This window comes from Giraffa tippelskirchi, chromosome 6, assembly GCF_054371585.1.
Source record: "Giraffa tippelskirchi isolate mGirTip1 chromosome 6, T2T-mGirTip1v1.2.pri, whole genome shotgun sequence".
Classification (NCBI taxonomy): domain Eukaryota; kingdom Metazoa; phylum Chordata; class Mammalia; order Artiodactyla; family Giraffidae; genus Giraffa; species Giraffa tippelskirchi.
The window spans coordinates 50,859,993-50,882,965 of record NC_137280.1 but is presented as its reverse complement, the minus strand read 5'-3'; the positions used below and the strand labels follow the sequence as shown (position 1 = coordinate 50,882,965).

Below are 22,973 nucleotides of genomic sequence, written 5' to 3'. Positions count from 1 at the left end.
TGATGCTTTTGAACTTTGGTGTTGGAGAAGACTCTTGAGAGTCCCTTGGACTGCAAGAAGATCCAATGAGTCCATCCTAAAGGAAATCAGTCCTGAATATTCATTGGAAACACTGATGCTGAAGCTGAAGCTCCAATACTTTGGCCACCTGATGTGATGAACTGACTGATTGGAAGAGACCCTGATGCTGGGAAAGATTGAAGTCGGGAGGAGAAGGGGATGACAGAGGACAATATGGTTGGATGGCATCACCATCTCAATGGACATGAGTTTGAGTAAGCTCTGGGAGTTGGTGATGGACAGGCAAACCTGGCGTGCTTCAGTCCATAGGGTCACAAAGAGTCGGACACAACTGAGTGACTGAACTGACTGACTAACTTGGTTGAGCTCAGCTCTCCTGATGCAGACTGGCCAGGCTGGATGGGTGTGCTGTCTCCCCCTTCTCTCCTCCCAATGTTCACCTCCTTGAGGAGAGTCACCTCCTTGAACACCTTGCCTGGCCAGCAATGAGATTGCCAGAACCCAGGAAGAACGCGGTCCTCTTATTCGGAGCTCTATTAAGTACGAAGTAAAAAAAATATATTGTTGATTTTCTAAAAACTTGTCTACCACGTGTGAGGCAGAAATTAGGGTAAACTTTTGGCAGATGTTCTACTTTTAATGACACAAATATCTTTGGTCTGTAACTAAGCTTGTAATAAGTAAGTGCACTAAGATATTAAAGTCTTAATAGATATATCGTAATTTAAAAGAAAACATTAATGTCAATAAAGGTACTTTAATAGCTAAGAATTGAGCACTTAGTATCTACTAGGAAATTTTTATATCTTATCTCATATCACACTCATTATTTTTTTAATTTATTTTTTAATTGGAAGAAGATTGCTTTACAATGTTATGTTGGTCTCTGCCATACAAGAACAGGAATCAGCCACAATGACACATATATATCCCCTCCCTCTTGAACACTCTTCAAATTTTAGTCACATTTTCTGTTGTCTTGGCAAAAATTTGATAGGCACATACCACGAGATAGAATTTTTAATCTAATTCCCTTCCTTCCTTCCTCCCTCCTTTCCTTCCTTTAAATTATTATTATTATTTTTTAATTCTTGAAAGAGAGATTATCTATTCAAGCTCATTCTTAGGAAACAGTGAGGCTAGGAAAAACATAGGGATTCCTGGTGGCAAATAAACCTTGAAGACTCTCAAACATAGTCACATACATTTATTAGTCACCAAATCTTTGGTTAGCTCTTTATAGAAAGCTTACTTATTTGGCATCTGCAGAATTTTCAGCCTTCCCTGATCTCCACCTCCGGCTTTCTATGCTGTTTATTAGCTCTGCTCTAGGAAACTACCATAGGGCTTCCCAGGTGGCACTAGTGGTAAAGAATCTACCTGCCAATGCAGCAGACCCAGGTTCGATCCCTGGGTTGGGAAGATCCCCTGGAGCAGGAAATGCAACCCACTCCACTATTCTTGCCTGGACAATCCCACGGCCAGAGGAGCCTGGTGGGCTACAGTCCGTAAGGTCACAGAGAGTTGGACACCCCTGAGTGATTGAGCACACAGACACAGGAAACTACCATAAACCACAGAAGCTAACCTCTGAGTTCTGTGTCTGTCACACGAAGTGTCCCTATTTCCCTGTCTCCCACTGGACGATAGATGAATTAGAGACAGGAGTAGGTCGTATTCCTGTACCCTCTCATTTCACTCATTAGAGGAGCTCAGTAACTGCCTGTGAACTGTTGAGCAGGATCGAATTGAGTTGAAAAAATCAGCAAGGAACATGGCATTGGTTGTAGCCAGGGAAGTTTCTAAGCTTGATCTGCTGCTCTAGGCTAGTGTGACAGAGACCAGTTTTGCCTATTCTGTTTAGAATAATTGCCAAAAGATTATAATTGTTCTAGGATCTGCAGAGAAGGAATTTCAATCTCTCTCATGTCCTGCTCTGAACATGCATAAAGAGCCCAAGCCCTTCCTACCCCCAAGAGAACACAGAGTTGGTACAGTTTCTCAGAAATCAATGACACCTTCCAGGAACATTTTTGGTTTTTGTTGTTTAGTCACTAAGTCATGTCTCACTCTTTTGCAACCCCCATGGACTGTCCATGGAATTTTCCAGGCAAGAATACTGGAGTGCGTTGCCATTTCCATCTCCAGGAACATATATTCAAAGAAAATTCATAGTCCATAGTCAGTGGGAGCTATTACTCAGTGGCTTCCCCAATAAGCACACTCTGTTCTCTCACCTACTTGCAACTGATGTATGTAAAGAATTTGGTGTGTGGCTCCTATGGCATGAACTCTCCATTTCCTTGCAAATAGGTGGATATGTGACTTTCACACTAATGAGTATCACGTGGTGTAATAGAAACCCATCACCATGAAATATAGCATTTTTGAAGGCTCTCTCGCATCAGTGAAGCCCATTTATGCCGCCCAAAATGTTTTTATCTGTCTGCTTTGATGTGGGAAATGGGCATCATTAGTAGGACATGCATGCACTGAAGAGATAAATCCTAACTCCATGCTCATTTCTTCGTGGTGCTGGCAGGCCCACATACGTGCAGTTTTATGAATGAAAGGAGATGCTGAGAGCTACCAAAGGGGAGGAGGCAGACACTCAGAAAGACAGCTCACATGCTCATCATCTCTCTTTTCTTCTTTGCATTTGGGTTTCAGAGGAATTTTAACAGATGTTGGGAGGCTATTCGTGAATTTGAGTGGTCCTATTCCAATTTCCACATAAGAGCAGTAGAAGGAGGAGGATGGGAGAGAGGGCAGACAGAGTGAGCAGAGCTCCCCAAGCCTCTCAGGGCACCATAATTTTGAGATCAGGCATGTCTTGAAGCCTGTTGGAAGTATGTTAGCCTGCAGGCATTTCAAATTTTAGCCAGTCACATGAGCAAGTACTTCATTTTCCAGCAGGAAACTCGGCCAACTACCACCAGTAACGTTTGTATATGAACGTCAAAGAAATAGAGAGGAAACAGTTTCGCCTCTACAATGTTGCTCCTCAATCCTGATCAAACACAACAAAAGGCAGCTGAGTGATGCTTGAAGAGTGCCAGTGTGAAAACAAAGTGCCCATTTAAACATGAAGGGTATTTCTAATGGATTGCAAGAATCACTTAGTGCTGTCCAAGACGCCCAAAGAAAATTAAAAAGAGCCTCTTAGAATGTGCTTCAGTATTGTTGTTTTTCAGTCACTCAGTCGTGTCTGACTCTTTGCAACCCCATCAACTGCAGCATGCCAGGCTCCTCTGTCCTTCACTCTTTCCTGGAGTTTGCTCACTCATGTCCATTGAGTCAGTGATGCTATCTAGCCATCTCATCCTCCCTCTCCTTTTGCCTTCAATCTTCCCTAGCATCAGGGAGTTTTTCAATGAGTCTACTCTTCTCATCAGGGACCACAGTATTGGAGCTTCAGCTTTAGCATCAGTCCTTCCAATGAATAGTCAAGGTTGAGATTTCCTTTAGGATTGACTGGTTTGATCTGTTTACAATCCAAGAGACTCTCAAGAGTCTTCTCCAACACCACAATTCAAAAGCATCAGTTCTTCAGCACTCCTCCTTCTTTGTGGTCCAACTCTCACATTTTTTGTTTAACATTTCACATAAGGCAGAAAAGATCAGCCTTAGCAATGTTTCTACTATGCTTAAGAAAATGGCGACTACTATTTGGGGGAGTTTTGAAATATTCACAGTAATCACATTAAAAATTTTTGTTTTGAAGTAATTGTAGACCCACATGCAGTTCTAGGAGATAATACAGAGAGATCCCATATAACCTTTATTTAGTTTTCCCCACTGGCAACATCTTGCAGAACTACAGAGCTATAGCACAACCAGTATATTGACAAGGACACAGTCCAGTGATAGAACATTTTCATCACCACAGGGATCTTTCTTGTTGCCTTTTAATCCATCAAACAGGGCATTATCAGTTATTGTCTCCCTGGGAATTCCTTCCAGGGAGTTGACCTTGATTCTTTAGTTAGCCTCAGTCCTGAGTTCACTGGTTGTTCCCCTGGCCCACGTTCTGGGTCAGGAAGATCCCCTGGAGGAGGGCATGGCAACCCACTCCAGTAATCTTGCTTGGAGAATTCCATGGAGAGAGGAGCCTGCCAAGCTACAGTCAATGGGGTCACAAAGAGTCAGGCACGACTGAGTAACTAACACTTACTTACCTTACTTTCCCCTGGCCCACATACCCAGCACTTCATTGAAAGAATCATGCCTTGTCCACATTGCTGTGACTCTGGTTCACCCTCTTATTTTCCACAATAAAAACCCATCTCCAATACTTTTTCCACTGTTATGTTTATGAACAATAGAATGTACAGTAGAACTTCTGTCTCCTTCTCTTTCCTAGTTGAGTTTATCCCACTCAGCTAACTTTCCCAAATTCTTAAAAACTTTTTTCCTGCTTGTTTAAACCTATTTCTTATTACCCCATCACTCTCTTGGTCACTGGCTCCTGCTTCTTTCAAGTCAGTGTTACTCTACTTCCTACTGTCTCTGGTGTCAGATATTTATTTTAATAACACTCAAAGGTGATGATATTTATCTGATAAAGGAAAATAAGGTAGGTGGATGAGAATAGCCTTCTCTGAGTTTTCAAAAAGCAAAGAGGGAATCCTGACCTCAGATTTTCAAGTCATTCATTGAGTGAGTGTCCCATTTAAGAGGGATTTCGAGGTAGCACTCTTTGAATGTGGAGTTAGAGGGCCTTGGGAACTGGTTTGAAAGATATGCTTGCTACTTTGTCCAGTGTGAACATGTATTTGTGTGACTTGAGGGCTAGAGGAAGGATTGATTATAGTGATGTTAGTGCTCCAAGCTACCTCTTGTGTCACTGCAGTTCTGAAGAAAAATGTTAGAGAGGCATGACTGTAAATATAAAAAAAGGACACCAAAGAACACAAACGTGACCTCAGCAACTTAGGGTGTAACTAGAGCTTAGGGAGAGAACGTGGGAAAAGGAACTAAAATCCTAGAAAGCCGTGGCAATGACGATTTCTGCCAAGTGCTTTAAAGAATATAATCCAGTGTTTGTCCTGTAGGCATACAATCATATGTATGTACTGAATTGAAGAGGTGCAAGGTCCAAATTGATTTTGAGTGAAAAATTAAAGACACTAAATCAACCATTAGAGAAAGGCAATTTTCTGTTTTTCCCTCTATTCTGTAAACTCTAATTTTTATTATTTGATACTGATTATCTGATATTATTTCACAAGCATCAAGTAGGCCATCAATTAAGCCCAATGTAAAAAAATATTATCCCATTTAGAAAGAAAGAAGGGGACCTCCCTGGTGGTCCAGTGGCTAAGACTCCACACTCCCAATTTAGGGGGCCCGAGTTTGATCCCTGGTCAGGGAACTAGATGTCACTTGTCGCAACTAAAGAATCTGCATGCAGATGAAGATTGAAGATCCCACATGCTGCAACTAAGACCCAGTGCAGCCAAATAAGTAATAAATAAATAAATAATGAAGGAAGTGAAGGAAAGCAAAGGAGAGCTTGGGTAATCATTAGTGCTGTTCATCAACACTTGTGGTCTTTACTGGCCAGAGGTGGAATTCTACTTCTTGATTCCCTAGAACGCAGGCACAGATTTGGCCTGTAAAATGTGACAGCTGAAGCATGTCACTTCTGACCACCAGCCTTAAGAGCAAAGGTGTGATCCCCACATGGTTTTCCTCAGTGTGATGAGCAGCGCTACTCCACACAGGGAGGCTGCGTCCTGGGCTGAGAGCAAATCAAGCCATCTCCTGCCAACCCAGCAAGGATATTTCATGTGAGGGAGAAATACATCTTTACAGTTTTCAGTGATAAAGAGCAGGGTTCGTGTGTTACTAAAACATAACATAGGCTGTCCTGAATGTTAGAAAATAGTAAAAGTACGACTTTCGCAGTGGGATGGTAGGTGTTTCTTTCTTCTTTTCTTCTTTCTTTTTGTATTTTCCAATTTTCCAATAATGCTTTTTAAATCTGTTTTGTACTTTTCTAGAATGGGTAAATTTTTTGTAATAAGGAAATAAATTAATTTAAAATAAACTGAGGGAAAGATAAGTTTTATGATTTGAATATGTTTATAACTTGAAATATTATATTTTACTGATAAATGCATGAAATGCACAAAAATTAATGCCATTTTCTTTTGTTGCTCTTGTGCCAGTTAGGTTATCTTAACACTTAGGCATAGATTGAGAAGTGTTTGAGACCAGAAATCTCATGGTCTTGTAAGATACTTAAAATACGTAACCAGAGATAGAGGAAATCATGCTATGTGGATGATGGCAAGCACACCTGCAAAACAAATTTTAAAATTCAGAAATCATGAGTTCCCTAACAGCAAGGGACCAAAACTGCTCCTTTTTTCCCAAGATTCTGATGGTTGATTCCATTTTCTTGAACCTGGAGTATGTTTTTGGAGCATAGAGTTTAGTTGCCAAGAACTCAAAAAGTAAAATGCTATACTGTCATAGTATCAAAGTTTACTGTCTTGATAAAAATCTGCTCCAGCCCCTAAGAAATGCACCTCTGTGAGGGTGGTAGATCCCTTGGGATCCTGGGAGACATCTGTGGGACAGACTATTTCTCCTTTATCTGTGGTTTGCTGATGAGATTAGGCAAAATGAGTAACAATGATGCACGTTGCATAAAAGATGGCTGTGTTTGTTAAGTTTTTCTTCCCTCACCTTTCCCTGTGCATAATACACACACACACACTCACCCCATTATGAATAATGCAGTCAGGCTCATTCAAGGATACTGGGAACATTTGCACATTGACCTTATTACACAAATGGGCTTTCCAGGTGGCGCTAGTGGTAAAGAACCCACTCCAGGTAAAGAACTCCTGCCAATGCAGGAGACACAAGACACATAGGTTTGATCCCTGAGTCAGGAAGATCCCCTGGAGGAGGAAATGGCTACCCACTCCAGTATTCTTGCCTGGACAATCCCACGAACAGAGGAGCCTGGTAGGTGACAGTCCAAGGGGTTGCAAAGAGTCAGACATGACTGAGTGACTGAGCATACTTATTGTACAGAAGGGCCTTCATTTAAATTTTATAGCAGAGACCTGAAGAAAAGCGAGCCCGTGTCAAAACCTCAAAATCAAGGCATAGGATTTTACATGCATTGCTGTACATATTTTATAGAAGGGACCTGAAGAAAAGTGAGCCTGTGTCAAAACCTCAAAATCAAGGCATAGGATTTTACATGCATTACTGTACATATTTCTTTGCCAACCTGAATGAGAAGCCAGTCTCAGTAAAATCCTACACCTTTAAGATGGTAGACTCGAAACAAAGATGAATCCACAGACAACTGGCAGGTCTCAGCTCTGTTTTCTCTTTCAGTCTCTTCTAAAGAGAGTGTTGCTGTCTTTGAGAACTGGGTTTCCGTAGACTAAAATGAAGACTCTCTGGATTTTTTTTAAAGGTTAATATTTTCTTTGAGGTTTTACCTAGTGCCTCTGCAGTATTATTTACAGGGTTTTCTTCCATTTTACCACACTAGAAATTTAATAAATAGACTCTCAAGAGAAATAAAAACCTTCTTACTGGCCGTATTGTTACCGAAAGAGTGTGTGTGGTTTGGCTGCTCACGGCTCAAAAGCCAATAAACAGGCCAGGTCGGTAGAAAGGAAAGTTTGCTTTATTTCAGATGCTGGCACCTGCAGGGGAGGGTGACAGACATTTGTCCAAAAGCCTACTCCTCCCACCCCCAACAGCGGCAACCAGTGGGGCAAGAGCTTTTATCAACAGAAGGAGGGGGGCTACATGCAGAAATAGCAGTCAGCTCTGACAGTCATCTTCAAGTTGGTCATGGGTGGTCTGACCAGCATCATCTTGATTGTTTTAGGTAGAGTTAATCTTCAGTTCCAGGGTCCATTTGTTTCATTTCTTTGCGGTCAATTCTAGGAATTGTGGCAGCTCATGTCCTGGGTACAGTCTGGTCATCATGTAGTTAACTTCTCCACCTGATGTTTGAGTATCTACAAGACAGCTCACAGGATATGGCTCAGGATATTATCTATAGCCCTGGAGAAAGAACTAAAGGTCCTTGACTATGTTTAATGACCATATTATTATTATTTAGTCTCCTTTGACTATTTTCCTTTGTTTCCGCATTTCTCACTTCTCTGATTAAACTTAGTTTTTGACTGAAGTTTTCCACAAACAAAAGGCAGGCAGAGGACGTGGTGGGTTGGGAGGCAAGGACCATAGGATACTGCTTCCTTTCACACTGAAGAAGATTCTAAAACCCTGGTTTACAGATAAACCCCTTACTTTCATTCTTCTTCTACAGCCCCAGAACCCATGTGTAGCATGTAAAACAATGAATTTCAGTTATTTTTAGTTCTGAATTAACAAGCTCAAGAGGCCCCAAAAGACAGGTTATTGCTTAGCACTCATTGCAAAGAAAAAACTTCTGGGAAACGTCTTTCTTTTTAAGAAACCAGTGAATTTTTAGATTCCAAGCTGCACCTAAAAGAGAAAAGAAAATCTTATTAAGAACTTCTACCTTTCTGAATTTACACTTGAAATAGTGTGAAATTTTGACAAATGTACAAATGGGTATAAACAGTCTTTCCACTCTTATTTGGTTTCATTAAGTTTTCAAAAGATAGAATAAACGAAACAAAAAATACACAAAGACCCACAAAACAAAGACCTTTTATTGAAATTGTCTAGTTTAAGCTTCAAAATACTACTTTGTACTCTGTAAAATGTCTGAGTGTGTATTAAGTCACTTCAGTCATGTCCAACTCTGGAGGCTTATATGCAAGCTAAGTTGCTTCTGCTGCTGCTAAGTCGCTTCAGTCGTGTCCGACTCTGTGCGACCCCATAGACGGCAGCCCATGGGCTCCCCCGTCTCTGGGATTCTCCAGGCAAGAATAGTGGAGTGGGTTGCCATTTCCTTCTCCAATCCATGAAAGTGAAAAATGCAAGTGAATTCGCTCAGTCATGTCCGACTCAGCAACCCCATGGACTGTAGCCTACGAGGCTCCTCTGTCTATGGGATTTTCCAGGCAAGAGTCATGTCTAAATCTTTGTGACCCAATGGACTGTAGCCTGCCAGGCTCCTCTGTCCATGGGATTCTCCAGGCAAGAATACTGGAGTGTGTTGCCGTGCCCTCCTCCAGGGGATCTTCCTGACCCAGGGATCAAACACATGTCTCTTGTGTTTCCTGCACTGGCAAGCGGGTCCTTTAACACTTGCGCCACCTGGGAAGCCTGTAAAATGTCTAGAAATAGAGGCAAAATTATTGTTTGTCTTGATAGAGGCAAAATTATTGTTAAGTTTTTTTAAAGGTCAACCTTTAAGCACAGTTCCATGAACTTACATTGGAAACTAGGTCTCAGTGTAGAAAATGCCCAGGGAGCTTATAGACTCAAAGGGTTCTGAAAAAAGTTAATAACTTTCTTTCCTTGTTACTAAAAAAAAATCCACACAGGGCATTTCATACAGTGCAAGGAGCAGCCAGTGGCCTGAACTGTTAGCTCAGATAGGAGACTTCTGCTTTCACTCCATCTTTCTAACATTCTACAAAGATGTTTGTTGCTGTAAAATTGATAGCCATAATGCTTGGCAATTCGAATCACATTAGATGTTCCTTCTTTTTTAATTCCATTAACCACAATGAATGCAATCTTCGGAAGCCCTGCCTCAGGAGCACAGAACCTGGTGCTGTGGGACTAGCTCAGGGTTCATGGTCAAGGTCCTTTGTTCTGTGGGTCTAATTAGCACCCAGAGCAGCTTCTCAGTTTCTAAGCTTATGCCCTGAGCTGGATTCTAAAATTAGAAAGATTTTTTAAAGTATTTATATTTCCTATATTTAAAAAACGTGTTCATCTGCAGAAAAAGAGGACCTCAGTTAGGGGAGTCTGCTAGCCCATCAGTGAGCATGTGTCTGTCCCTGGAACCTACTGGCGGGAGGGGGGGGGTGTCGCGGGATGAAATAAAGAGCTAGTTCTGAAATCGGTGAAAAAGAAGCCACGGATGTTGGACGTTGTCAAACTTTGAAGGACTTCAGGGAGCCCCATCTCTGAACAGCCTTTGAAATCCTTTTCCACTCCCTTCCTGCATAGCCTCCATCACCCATAAGGTTTAGTTATGGTCATGATCCCTTACCGGGGAAGGCTGGAACAGGAAAGCAGAGAATGAGGGTAAACAGAGCCATCTTGTAGGGCTCGTGAGAACTGAAGTCTGGGTTCTCTGATGCCACGGAGAATCCCAGCCCCTTCACCATCCAGGCTGCAAATGTTCTAGTGCAGTGTCAGGGGTCACACGATTGTGACTCAGAAATGACAGGCCTGATGCATGAAAGTTGTGGAGTTGCAGGGGAACAGAGACATGACAGAACAGAGGGAACCCTAACACCCGGGCGGTAGGTGTGTTTCCTCTCTCTTCTACCATTTGCTCATGTTTCAATTCCTGAGAAGCAGCAGGCCCTCTAGGAGGCAGTCCTCCTGGGCCCATCTAACCCGTGATGCATGCTGATCACTGTGTGTTTCTCTTTTTCCACCCAGGACAGCTTTCCTGCCCGCTTTGGAGGAGTCCATTTTGTCAACCAGCCCTGGTACATTCATGCCCTGTACACGCTCATCAAGCCATTCCTTAAAGACAAGACCAGGAAACGGGTAATGAAAACAAAACCCAAACGGGGGAGGTTTAGAGGGACAACTGCAGAGCCCCTCCACTCAGTCTCCTTCTGTCTTTATTTTTCACTGTGGTTGGTTTTTTTTTTTTTTTGCTTTTCTGCAGTTCCTGAGCTTTGGAGCCTCAGCTGGAGTTTTGCAAATGGCCTGGATTTAATCAATAATTTAGTGGCACTGGGTTAGTTTAAAGTCCCAGTGACAAACCAAAGGAAGCATTGAAGGCATGCAAATACCAGATGCCCCTTTTACAGTAAATGCTTGTGGGAGATGCCAGGTCAAACAGCTTCCTGTACACTGAATATTTTAAGAACTTACATTTTGTCCTGTGAATGTGTTATCTCTGTGAAGAATGTTGATGGTTTGCCTTTCTCCCCATGACTCTTGGGTCATAGCTGCCAGCTCCATCACCCTTGAGGCTGGGAAAGCATTCTTCTTTAGAAATAATAATGCTCATAGGAAAAAAGGTTTTTAAATTCTTGATTGCATCAGCTGATGACATTTGGGAAGCCAGCATCCTCCAGCAGATTCTTTTCCCCCCTGGCATTCTGATTATCTGAGAAACCCAGCATTCTTTAACCTCTCTGAATCTCTGTTTCCTCATTTATAAAATGGAAAAACTAACACCCGCGTCACAGAGTGGTTGGGGTAATTTTATGAGACACACAGCATAAAGCCATTCTTGTAGGAGAGACTCCAGAACACTCATTTCTCTTTCCTATTTAGCTCTCTTTTCTTATAAGCTTTCTGATTTCAGCTATCACCTAGCTAAGGGACATCACCTCTTAAGGGAACAAGAGCCAGTCTTACAGTACCTTATACAGGCCGCTGGGCTTCCCAGGTGGTGCTAGTTGTAAAGAATCTGTCTGCCAGTGCAGGTGATGCAAGAGACATGGGTTCAATCTCTGGGTCGGGAGATCCCCTGGGGAAGGGCATGGCAACTCACTCCAGTATTCTTGCCTGGAGAATCCCAGGCACTGGACAAAGGAACCTGGCAGGCTACAGTCCAAAGAGTCTCAAAGATTCAGACACGACTGAAGCAACTTAGCTGGCATATAAGCCTCTATGTCCCAGGGACTCCATGCTGGGGAAGAACTCAGAGTACTCAGGAGGGAATGATAACATGGGGGGATTTCCCCCGCACATATACACAGTCTGCAGGGTTCCCAACTCCTAAAGCTCAGCTGTTTCTAGATCATTAGGAAACACTGCCGAAGGGTATGGGATACAAGGTATTCTGTCTGTAAATGAGTGTGGAACCTGGGACTAGAATTGGCCAGCCTCAGGAGGCAGAGGCATTCTAGGACATTCTGAGATCTGTCTGGGGCTCAGGATGGTGATAAGAGCTGAAAAGTGCCTTATATGCTTCCCAGCATGGCGTCATGCTTCCCACTGGCCTCATCTTCTACTCAGGAAGGAGCCACGTCATTTCCTCCCACAAGGCAACCAACATGTGTGCTGTGCTACTGAAGGAAGGAGCTTCCTGGTTCTCTGGGTGCAGAACAGAATATGATAAATGGGGATTCCGTCTCCTACCTGCTAAGTGCCTTCACTCCACAGGACCCCAGAGAGAGGGCCAGTTTCAACAACGCGCCTTTTCCTCTGAGAACTGGAAGTTTTGGGTGGGTGCGTGGGTAGCGGGATCAGTGTTTAGCTTCAGCTTTTCCACGTTTCAAATACTATAATTCCTCCACTGAGACATTCTGCAAAAGCCAGAATATGTGAATTTCTTAAAAAAAATTCTTGTTAAAATTCAGTCATACCCAACCATCCAGTGTCAGAAAATGTACATTGTTTCCTGAAGTGCTACAGTATTCTCGTGAAGAATTTTAGCACTTAGCTTCTTGTCTCCTTCCTCTTTAAATGATGTCATTATATCACAAGTTAAAATTCAGTACAACAAGGCAAGGTAGGGAGTAAGGCTCTGCCTTCCAATGCAGGGGCCGCAGGTTCGATCCCTGATCAGGGAACTAAGGTCTCATATGCTGCAGCCTAAATTTTATTTTATAAAAAGCAAATATTTATTATGTACTTATATAGTACATTATACTAATAATATACACCCTTCAGACATGTTGTGAGTTAGGTTCCAGACCACCAAAAAAAAGCAAGCATCATGAAAAAGCAAATCACATGTATTTTTTTTTCTGTTTCCTAGTGTATAAAAAAGTTACATTTACATTATACTGTAGTCTATTAAGTGTGCAATAGCATTATGTCTAAAAAAAGTTCATACTTTAATTAAAAATACAAAACAACAACAAAAAATTGTAATAGTTATATCAAAGGTCACTGATCACAGATCACCATGACTAATATAATAATAATGAATGAGTTTGAAATAGTAAGAGAATTATCAAAATGTGACATAGAGACACAAGGTTTGCTAACACTTTAGAAAAAGGGCACCAATAGACTTGCTTGATGTAAGGTTGCCACAAACTTTTGGTTTATAAAAAGTGTAATATCTGCTAAGTGCAGCAAAGCACAATAGACAAGGGATGCCTGTAGTAACAGTGTAACAGTGTAATGTAATACATGATATATTATTATACAATATGTATTTTAAAAATCACATTTATTCATACATTTCTGCAGGGTTAAGTGTGCACATATGTGTGTATAATTGATGACCCTGTACTTGGGAACAATTAATGCACATTGAGTCTGCAACTTGAAGAAGTGTGGGAATCGATGTCATTATACAGATGCACTTTGAATAAACTTTCAGGAGTCAATTCCTAAATTACAGGCAATGGTAATTATCGACTTGTGGCTTATCCACTTTATGGATTTGTTTGAAAATGTTATTTGGGGGTGTCTTCTCACCTACGACTAATTACATCACCATCCATTATATGCTTCAAAGACACAAACTTATTTGTTGAGGGTATTGGCAAATCCAGACAGAAAGAGAAAATTGTTGCAAAAATAACTCACAATAAATTCTCAGGTCCCAGTTTCCAATTCCATTGCTTAAGAAGTGACTGAGATTTTTCCTTGTGCCCACACCACCCTGGGAGCTAGGAGAGTATTAAAAGGGTTAAAGAAAAAAATGGTCCCTTTCCTGAGCATCCTGCTCTTCCTACGGGGGTTGTTTCATTGTTGAGTCATGTCCAGCTCTTTTGCCACCCCATAGACTGTAGTCCACCAGGCTCTTCTGTCCATGGAATCACCCTGGCAAGACTACTGGAGTGAGTTGCCATTTCCTTCACCAGAGGATCTTCCAGACCCAGGGATGGAACCTGCATCTCCTGCATTGGCAAGCAGATTCTTTACAACTGAGCCACCAGAGAAGCCCTCTCCTATGGGGGAGAAAGATATCAATGAAAAAATCAGAAAAACTTAGAAGTCATCTCACAATGAACAGTTAATCTGGAGAATTGGGAAGAGTCAAGTGGGCAGGTGTCGCTGGGGCAGATTGAGGAAGTCTTTGCCACTAGATGTAGGCCTGGGAAGGATGAGGAACATTGAGGAGGGTCTAGAGGATGCTTAAGGAGAAGAACCGTGCAATGTGGTGTGCGTGAAGCATGATCAGGGGTTTGGAGGGTCTACATTCCTACTCTTTTCATCTGCAAGGATAATTAAGAGATGACTATATGTGTAAATTTGGACCATGGCCAAAAAATACCCAATTTATTCATGAACTTCATTTTTAAGGACAATTAATTCAGCCCCTTTTCTGAGCAATAAATTAACATTTTATGAAGACTAAGCCACAGACACAAAATTGAATGCCTCTTTAAACTTCATGATCACCAACAACGCATCTACTTTGTCACTGCTAGACTGTATATTAGATTAAATGCTCGATCATATGTTTTGGATTTTTTTGCCTCACTAATTAGTTTTTCTTTCCAGATTTTCCTGCATGGAAACAACTTAAACAGCCTCCACCAGCTAATACACCCTGAATTTTTGCCATCTGAATTTGGAGGCACTCTTCCTCCTTATGACATGGGAACTTGGGCCCGGACATTGCTCGGTCCTGACTACAGTGACGAAAATGACTACACTCACACTTCCTATAATGCAATGCACGTGAAACACACATCCTCCAATCTGGAGAGAGAGTGCTCACCCAAGCCAATGAAGAGGTAAGGTCTGGGTTAGCAGAGCCTCCCAGTTAGAGCTCGAGAGGCATTTTTGATGTGGGGGCTATTTCGGGCAACCCTGGTAGCTCAGATGGTAAAGAATCTGCCTGCAGTACAGGGGACTCAGTTTCAATCCTTGGGTCAGGAAGATCCCCAGGAGAAGGGAATGTCAACCCACCCCAGTGTTTTGCCTGGAGAATCCCATGGACAGAGGAGCCTGGTGGGCTATAGTCCATGGGGTCGCAAAGAATCAGACACGATTGAGCAGGCATGCATTGTAAGTTAAGTAATTGAAGACTTTTATGGGCACAGAACTTGAATAAAATAAATTGCAATACATTCTCAGCTGATTTCACCAAAATTGGAAGTAAATGCGGCTTGGCTAGCTCAGAAATACTGTCATCCTCATAGTATGAAAGAAGCACTAGAAGGCTTGGCCCTTGGTCATGTCGTGATTACAGTTCTGGTCTCGAGGGAGTCTGTTAATTCACACAGAATGAAATGTGGGACCTTTGAGACACATTGGAGGAAAAAGCAACCTGCTAGAAAATGTTGCTATCATTGATGCATTTGGAATCATTCATTGAGCATTTACTTGGCCACAGGCACTGATCAAGCACTGGGAGTATGAAAATGAGTAAAGACATAAAAGAAAAAAAAAACAGAGAAGAGGGCCTAGGGAAAATCTGCCAAGTAAGACTTCTAGCAACCTGTTTCTACTGTGAGTGACAGATGAGCTGGGCTCTGAAGGATGAGAATCAGCAGCCCAGGCTTACAGAGCGGGAAAGACAAGACAGACAGAGGTGTGGAGGCTGTGGAGGGGTGGGATATTCTGGTGTGGCAAATTGGTGTGAAAGCTTCAGGGGTGAGAGTGGGAATGAAGTTCTAAAGATGGCTGGTTGCAGATGGGGAAGTACATTGTGTACTGTAGTCAATAGAAGGCATGAGCGAGGGCTTTTTAAATTGATATACAAATAATGTGCAAGTACTTTCTTATTATAAGCAGTAAAGCCTTATTTTACCCTTTCAATCTCTAGTTCCCAATCTCAATCTCTATGCCTCCCCAAACGAGGGATTAGACTGGGGTGGGCCCTTCCATTCTCTTTTCCATACATTACACATAGCTATACACACTCAGAGAAAATATCTAATATTATGTATTGTGTGGTCTAGTTCAATAGGGCTGCTGTGACAAAGTACCGCAGTCTAGAACAGACTAGGTGCCTTGAATCAGCGGTCCCTAACCCTCAGGGTTCCTGTTGGGAACCGGGCCACACAACAGGAGGTGAGCACCAGGCAAGAGAGTGAAACTTCATCTGTATTTACAGCTGCTCCCTATTGCTGTCGCATCATCCCCGGATGGGACCATCTATCTGCAGGAAAACAAGCTCAGAGTTCCCTCTGGTTTTGTATTATGATGAGTTATATAATTATTTCATCATATATACTGTAAGGTAGCATGTACAGTTGCTCTGTTGTGTCCATCTCTCTGCGGCCTCATCAACTGTAGTCCACCAGGCTCTTTTGTCCATGGGATTCTCCAGGCAAGAATACTGGCGTGGGTTGTCATTTCCTCCTCCAGGGGATCTTCCCAACCCAGGGATCGAAACTGCATCTCTTGTATCTCCTGCATTGGCAAGCGGATTCTTTACCACTAGTGACACATGGGAAAACCCTATATATCACAATGTAATAGTAGAAAGAAAATGCAAAATAAATGTAATGTGATTGAATCATTCTGAAACCATCCCCTCCTGCCACCCTGGTCCGTAGAAAAACTGTCTTCCATGAAACCGGTCCCTGGTGCCAAAAAGGTTGGGGACCACTGGCTTAAACAATAGAAAGTTATTCTCTCACAGTATGGAGGCTACAATTCCAAGATCAAGGTGTCTGCAGGCTGATGCCTTCTCAGACCTGTCCTTGGCTTGTAGATGGCCATCTTCTCTCTGTGTCTTCACTGGGTTTTCCCTTCATGCATCTCTATCTGTATCCTAATTTCCTCTTCTTACAAGGACACTAGTCATATTGGCTTAGGGCCCACCTTATTTGATCAATATCTTAATAACCTCCTTAAAGATGCTGTCTCCAAATATAGTCACAGTCTTAGATACTGGGGGTTAGGATGTCAACATATGAATTTGAAGGGGACAGACATAGTTTATCTGTCTTTATGCAAGCTCCTTTGATGTCGGTAATGCTAGGTGTAGCTCATGTTTTCAGTGCTGTGTCGTGTTTCAGAAAGTGGATATATCACAGTGCAGCCATTTCTCTTCTGATGGACTGTTAGATTTTTTTCTGAGCTTTTTTCTGTTCTAAGCAGGGCTCAATGAACCTTTTTGATGTGCCTCCTTCGTTCTCATGGGAATGTTCCTCTGGGTAGTGTGGAGCCCTGTAGCTGCTGGGTCAGAGGACTGTGCACCTTAAATTTTGATCACGCTGCCTAGAGATCCTCCAAAATGACCTCACTCCCATGAGGGGTGTGTGAGAATATCCCTCTAAGACCCATTAAAAGTGCTTGATATTAGCAGACTTCACTTTTTTTCTCCTGAGTTATAACTGACATAATGCTTCCGAGATGGCTCAGTGGGCAAATAATCTGCCTGCAATGCAGGAGAGGCAGGAGATGTGGGTTCGATCCCAGGGTCGGGAAGATCCCTTGCAGGAGGCATGGCAATCCACTCCAGTATTCTTGCCTGGAGAATTCCACGGAGAGAGGAGCCTAGCGGGCTATAGATCATGGGGTCACAAAGAGTCGGACACGACTGAGCACACACAAAATGTACGATATAGTGATTTGACTTACATGTAGGATGAAATGATTATCACATACATTTAGTGAACATCCATCATTTCATATAAATACAAAATTAAAGAAACAGAAAAAATCTTTGGTGCCATGTAATGAGAACTCTGAAGACATACTCTCTTAACAACTTTCACATATAACATAATAGTAGTTTTAATTCTATCAATCATATTGTACATTATATCCCTAGAACTTAATTTATCTTTTTGAAAAAATATTTTATTTATTTATTCAGTTGTGCCAGATCTTAGTTGTGGCATGAGAACTCTTGGTTGTGGCCTGTGGGATCTAGTTCCCTAATAAGGGATGGAACTCAGGCTCCTGCATCTGGAGCGTGCAGTCTTAGCCCCTAGAGCACCAGGGAAGCCCCCTTACTTATCTTATAACTGAGAGTTTGTACCTCTTGACCACCTTCATCCAATTTTCCCTCCTCCTACCCACTGCCTCTTGTGACCACAAATCTGATCTCCTTTTCTACGAGTTGTTTGTTTTTGATGCAGTTTTAATCACAAACCTGATGGTGGGACAGCCATATGCTATTTTTGTTTTCATTTGTGTTTTCCCACTAGACATAGTTAAGCACAATTGTGGTCTGAGTTTCGTAAGGATCATGGAATTAGCAGAGAAGAGAGACTAAAAGCCATCAGCAGGATGATATGGGGCCTCAGGTGAGAAGATGAGGGCCAGAACTGATACTGAATCTGCAGAAGGACAGCTAAATTCTGGAGAAGTTTGGGGAAGGAGTACTAATGCAAATTTGTGTGCCTGACACGCAGTGAGGCCAAACAAACTGAAACCTTGGAGTTTGGAGCCGAGAAATGTTTACTGCAGGGTCCTGCGAGGAGACTGGTGGCTCATGCCTAAAAAGCCCTGAGCTCCCTGAAGGGTTTCAGCAAAGCATTTTTAAAAGGCAGGTGGGCATTGAAACATGTATATTACCGTATGTAAAATAGATGACCAGTGCAAGTTCAATGCATGAATCAGGGCACCCAAAACCGGTGCTCTGGGACAACCCAGAGGGATGGGATGGGGAGGGGGGTTCAGGATGGGGGGACACATGTACACCTGTGGCTGATTCAGGTTGATATATGGCAAAAACCGCCACAATATTGTAAAGCAATTGTCCTCCAATTAAAATAGATAAAATAATTTAAACAAACAAACAAAAAAAGTCAGGTGGGGAGAAAGGTGGTGTCACAGGGTACTTGGTCAGCTCCTGCACAGTTCTCTGACTGACTGATGGTGAGGTCAAGGGTGGTGTCACAGAGGTTCACATTGTCAGTCCTTAGGTTCCAGGAGGCCTGGGGCTATGTGCTCAGTAGTTAACATCTTCCGTTTGTTGAAGAGGGAAGGGTTTTTCATATCTGCAAAACAGCTCAGGAAATGTGCATCAAATACTGTTATCTAGGTGCTTCAGAGAAGTGCTAGAGCAGAGGATATTGGGGAGGGCCTGTCCTGGGAAGGTCCTCTGGGGTCCTGCTGGGTTTCAGGAAGAGCGTCTCTGTTGGAAGTCTTCTTTTGGTAAACGGTAAACAGTGGGTACACAGTAAACAATGTCTGGGAGGAGGAGAAGCTGTATATTTCCTGCTCGGTCATGATGATTACACTCAAATATCTGGAACACCTCCCTGCTTGGATGGACGAGATAGGGAAATTCATTTACTCCCCAGGTTACCAGTCAACCTTTACTGGGAAGTGGTGGTCATGGTGGCTGAGAGGCTGTTGACTTTGTGGCCTCTACAGGGAAGGGACTAACCTTAGCACCTGAGTCCTGACTGCCCCTCAGTCCAGACAACAACACAGCGACAACTGTAGTGACAGCTCACACTTTGACACTGTTCTGAGCCCTTAGCTCATTAAACTCTTTAAGTCCTTACCACAACTGTAAGAAAAAGGTATTGTCATCATTCTCATTTTTACAAATGGGGAAACTGAGACATAGAGAGTTTAAGAATGCCCAAGATGGCATTGTGAGTAAATGGCCAAGCTGGGGTTCAGACCTAGACACGCTGGCTCCCTGTTCTGGGTTAGTGCCCTCTATAAGATAGGGTACACTGACTGCTTTTCCTTATACATTCTGCATTCTGTCCTCAACTCTTGTGCCAGGCTTCTCTCTCCACTCTCTGCATGGACAGGAATCTCATGTGGGCTGTCCCTACCCAATCTATCCCAAGACCATCACACCCTAGATAGGTCTGAACTTCCAAGGTGAAGGGCATGAAATAAGAGTTTGCCACTCTTTCCCCAGATGATCTGAGTTATATCTCTTGGGTGACCAGATATGTCCTGGCTCCAAGTCCAATTTCTGAGTTAATGTTGAGAATCAGAGGGGATGACACCTCCACTACTTACCAGTGAATTCTGGAGGGTAAAGGCTTTGTCTAACTAACTCTTAATTCATCTCACTTCCTCCCCAGGAATCCAGCTCAACATCCAGCACACAGTAGACACACAGCAGTCATGCTTTACGTGTTCACTGCACTTTGTTGTTCAGTTGCTAAGTCGTGTCTGACTCTGTGACCCCACGACTGCAACATGCCAGGCTCCTCTGTCCTCTGCTGTCTCCTGGAGTTTGCTTAAATTCATGTCCATTGAGTCCATGATACTATCCAACCATCTCTTCCTCTGTCACCCTCTTCTCTTTTTGCCTTTTATCTTCCTCAGCATCAGTCTTTTCCAGTGGGTCAACTCTTCACATCAGGTGGCCAAATTATTGCTCGCTGCATTTAGATGAATTAATGTTGAGTAAAATCTGCCATCTCCCAAATCCATCCTTAGTGCCTTTGCCTTTAATCAAAGTGTCAGCTCCCAGATGGAAAGAGCTAATTCTCCTGCTTTACCAAGACTGTTCTGGTTCTTGCCTCCTGGGATCTTACAGGGTAGACAAGATGTGCCCACAAATAACTATATTTCACTACAGAATGGGGAGAGGTACAATGAAGGAGGTGGAAGAACCTGCTGCAGTGCTCTGAGGAAGCCTTCATTAATTTCAACCAGGAAGACTTGGGGGAAGTCTTTGGGGAGATAGGCAGAGCTGAGCTGGGTTTTGGAGAATGGGAAGATACCAGGCCCCTCCATCCTTGGAATTCTCCAGGCAAGAATACTGGAGTGGGTTGTGATGCCCTCCTCCAGGGGATCTTCCCGACCCAGGGATTGAACCCGGGTCTTCCGCATTGTGGGAAGATTCTTTACCATTTGAGCCACCAAGGAAGCCCTAATATATCAGAGTTAAGATTCGAGACTATGCTGGAGAAGCTGGCAATTGCATACGTATCTCATCACCCCACCAGTCCTACTGTCCTTGGTGGTGGCACCCTGAGCCTTTGCTTGGGGATTTCAGGCAGCAGCAGGATGGGCAGTGATAAGCCTGGTGCTAGTGATGCCAGCAAGAAGGGACCACTCCTGTTGTCAGTCTATGCCTGCTGTCAGGTGCCTCACGGACAGAGGTCTGGGACAATCCAGAAGATTACAGGGACAGAACAGCCAACATTTGGAGCATCTTTTGACCCCTAAGGACCAAGTGTGTTCACATGCATGCTCAACCTTTCAGTCATGTCTAACTCTTTTATAACTGTATGGACTGTAGCCCCCCAGGCTTCTCTGTCCATGGGATTTTTCAGGCAAGAATACTGGAGTGGGCTGTCATTCCCTGCTCAAGGGAATCTTCCCCACCCAGGGAATGAACCCAAGTCTCCTGCACTGGGAGGCAGATTCTTTACCACTGAGCCACCTGGGAAGCCCAGAGGAGATAGGAAAATTAGAAACAATTGGAGGAGACTTTACAGGTCGTCTCTTCCAGTCCCCCACTCCATATGGTGGTCTGTTCTCTAGCACAAGTTGTCAGACAGCCCCAAGTTGCACTGTCCAGAGATGGGCAGGCACCTTGCGGGGCAGCATGTGCCTGCTCCAGGGCTTAAGGAAACGTCTCTGTATTCTGAGCCCAATGACCTGGGTCTGACCTCTGGAACAGTGCTGTCACTTCCAGTGGGTAGACATCGCCCATGGTCCTAACCCTGCCATAGTTCCAACAGTCTTCTGGCCCCTTGGGAATCCAATGGGCTTTTGTGAGTGTTCCTGGGGCCTGATCATTTTTCATTATGTGCTTTAGGAGCACAAATGTCCTCTGAGTTCCAAGCGTCTGGGAACAATGCATTCTGGTACACATGTAAACTTCAAGCTGTATGAGGTTCTCAGTGAATAAGTGGTCCTAACAGCTCTTCTTCTCCAGATAATTTTGGCTCAACTCTTAAGCAGAAAAAAACTTTTAAAAAATTATTAGTTTAAATGAAATTTTATCTACATGAATTATTTCTAGGTCAATCTGTTCTTTGATATGATGATGCCTTTGTGGGCTGTTTTAACTTCTTGTTTTTTACTTTATTTTTGATAGTCTATTTCCTTGGTTTCAGGTCATTGACTGTCACTTTCTGCTCTTGGAATGGTGTAGGTCTGAAGCACCTAATTTCCTCCTAATTTATTTATTACTGGAATATGTTTTAAATCCAGAAAGTAGATAGCCAAACTTTTTTTTTTTTTTTTTTAGCAAAACTTTTAAATACTGTCCAACAAATAAGAGTAAATAGGCTTTGTATTTGGAGAAGGAAATGGCAACCCCCTCCATTATTCTTGCGTGGGAAATCCCGAGGACAGAGAAGCCTGTGGGGCTGCAGTTCATTGGGTCATGAAGAATCAGATGAAATAGTGACTAAGCACTGAGTAGGCTTTATACTAGGCTCTACATAAGTATTTGGCTGCAAATATGTTGCTAAGTCGCTAAGATGTATCTGACTTGTTGCATCCCCATGGACTGCAGCATGCCAGGCATCCTCCTTTCCTTCATCGTCTCCTGGGGTTTGCTCAAATTCATGTCCACTGAGTCGGTGATGCCATCCAACCATCTCATTCTCTGTGGCCCCCTTCTCCTCCTGCCCTCAATCTTTCCCAGCATCAGACATCTTTTCCAAAGAATCGGCTCTTCACATCAGGTAGCCAAAGTATTGGAGCTTCAGCTTCAGCATCAGTCCTTCCAATGAATACTCAGGGTTGATTTGTGAATATGACAAAACTCCAGCCACATTGCTTTAAACGATAAGGAAAATGTATTATTTCACATAATAAAATAACAAAGTAAGGTGGCTACAAGAATGTTTATTCCAGTGGCTCAGTAGTTGCCACCAGAAGCCAGGTTCTTACCCCTGCATCCAGCACGAGTGAAGACTTCTCAAGCAGGAATCCACTCTGATTCACACAGGATGAATCCAAACCAAAGGAGATTTTTCTGCCTGGGAAAGGTGAGGGAATGGCTTGGACTGGAAACCAGTAACTCTGCTTCAGGTTTGGGAAGGCAGGTCTGGAATTTCTGCTTCGTGAAGCAAGTGCATGGTCTT

General features: G+C 43.0%; 1 protein-coding gene across 3 annotated transcripts in view; it reads left to right on the top strand.

The window, feature by feature from the left end:
* CLVS1 (clavesin 1) overlaps positions 1-22,973 on the top strand; it is a 190,630-nt gene that overhangs the window by 149,975 nt on the left and 17,682 nt on the right. For all 3 annotated transcript variants that reach the window (XM_081501150.1, XM_081501149.1, XM_081501148.1), the window contains 2 exons: positions 10,561-10,671; positions 14,548-14,783. In XM_081501150.1, the coding sequence (XP_081357276.1) occupies positions 10,561-10,671; positions 14,548-14,783 (347 nt within the window). The remainder of the gene's footprint in view (positions 1-10,560; positions 10,672-14,547; positions 14,784-22,973) is intronic.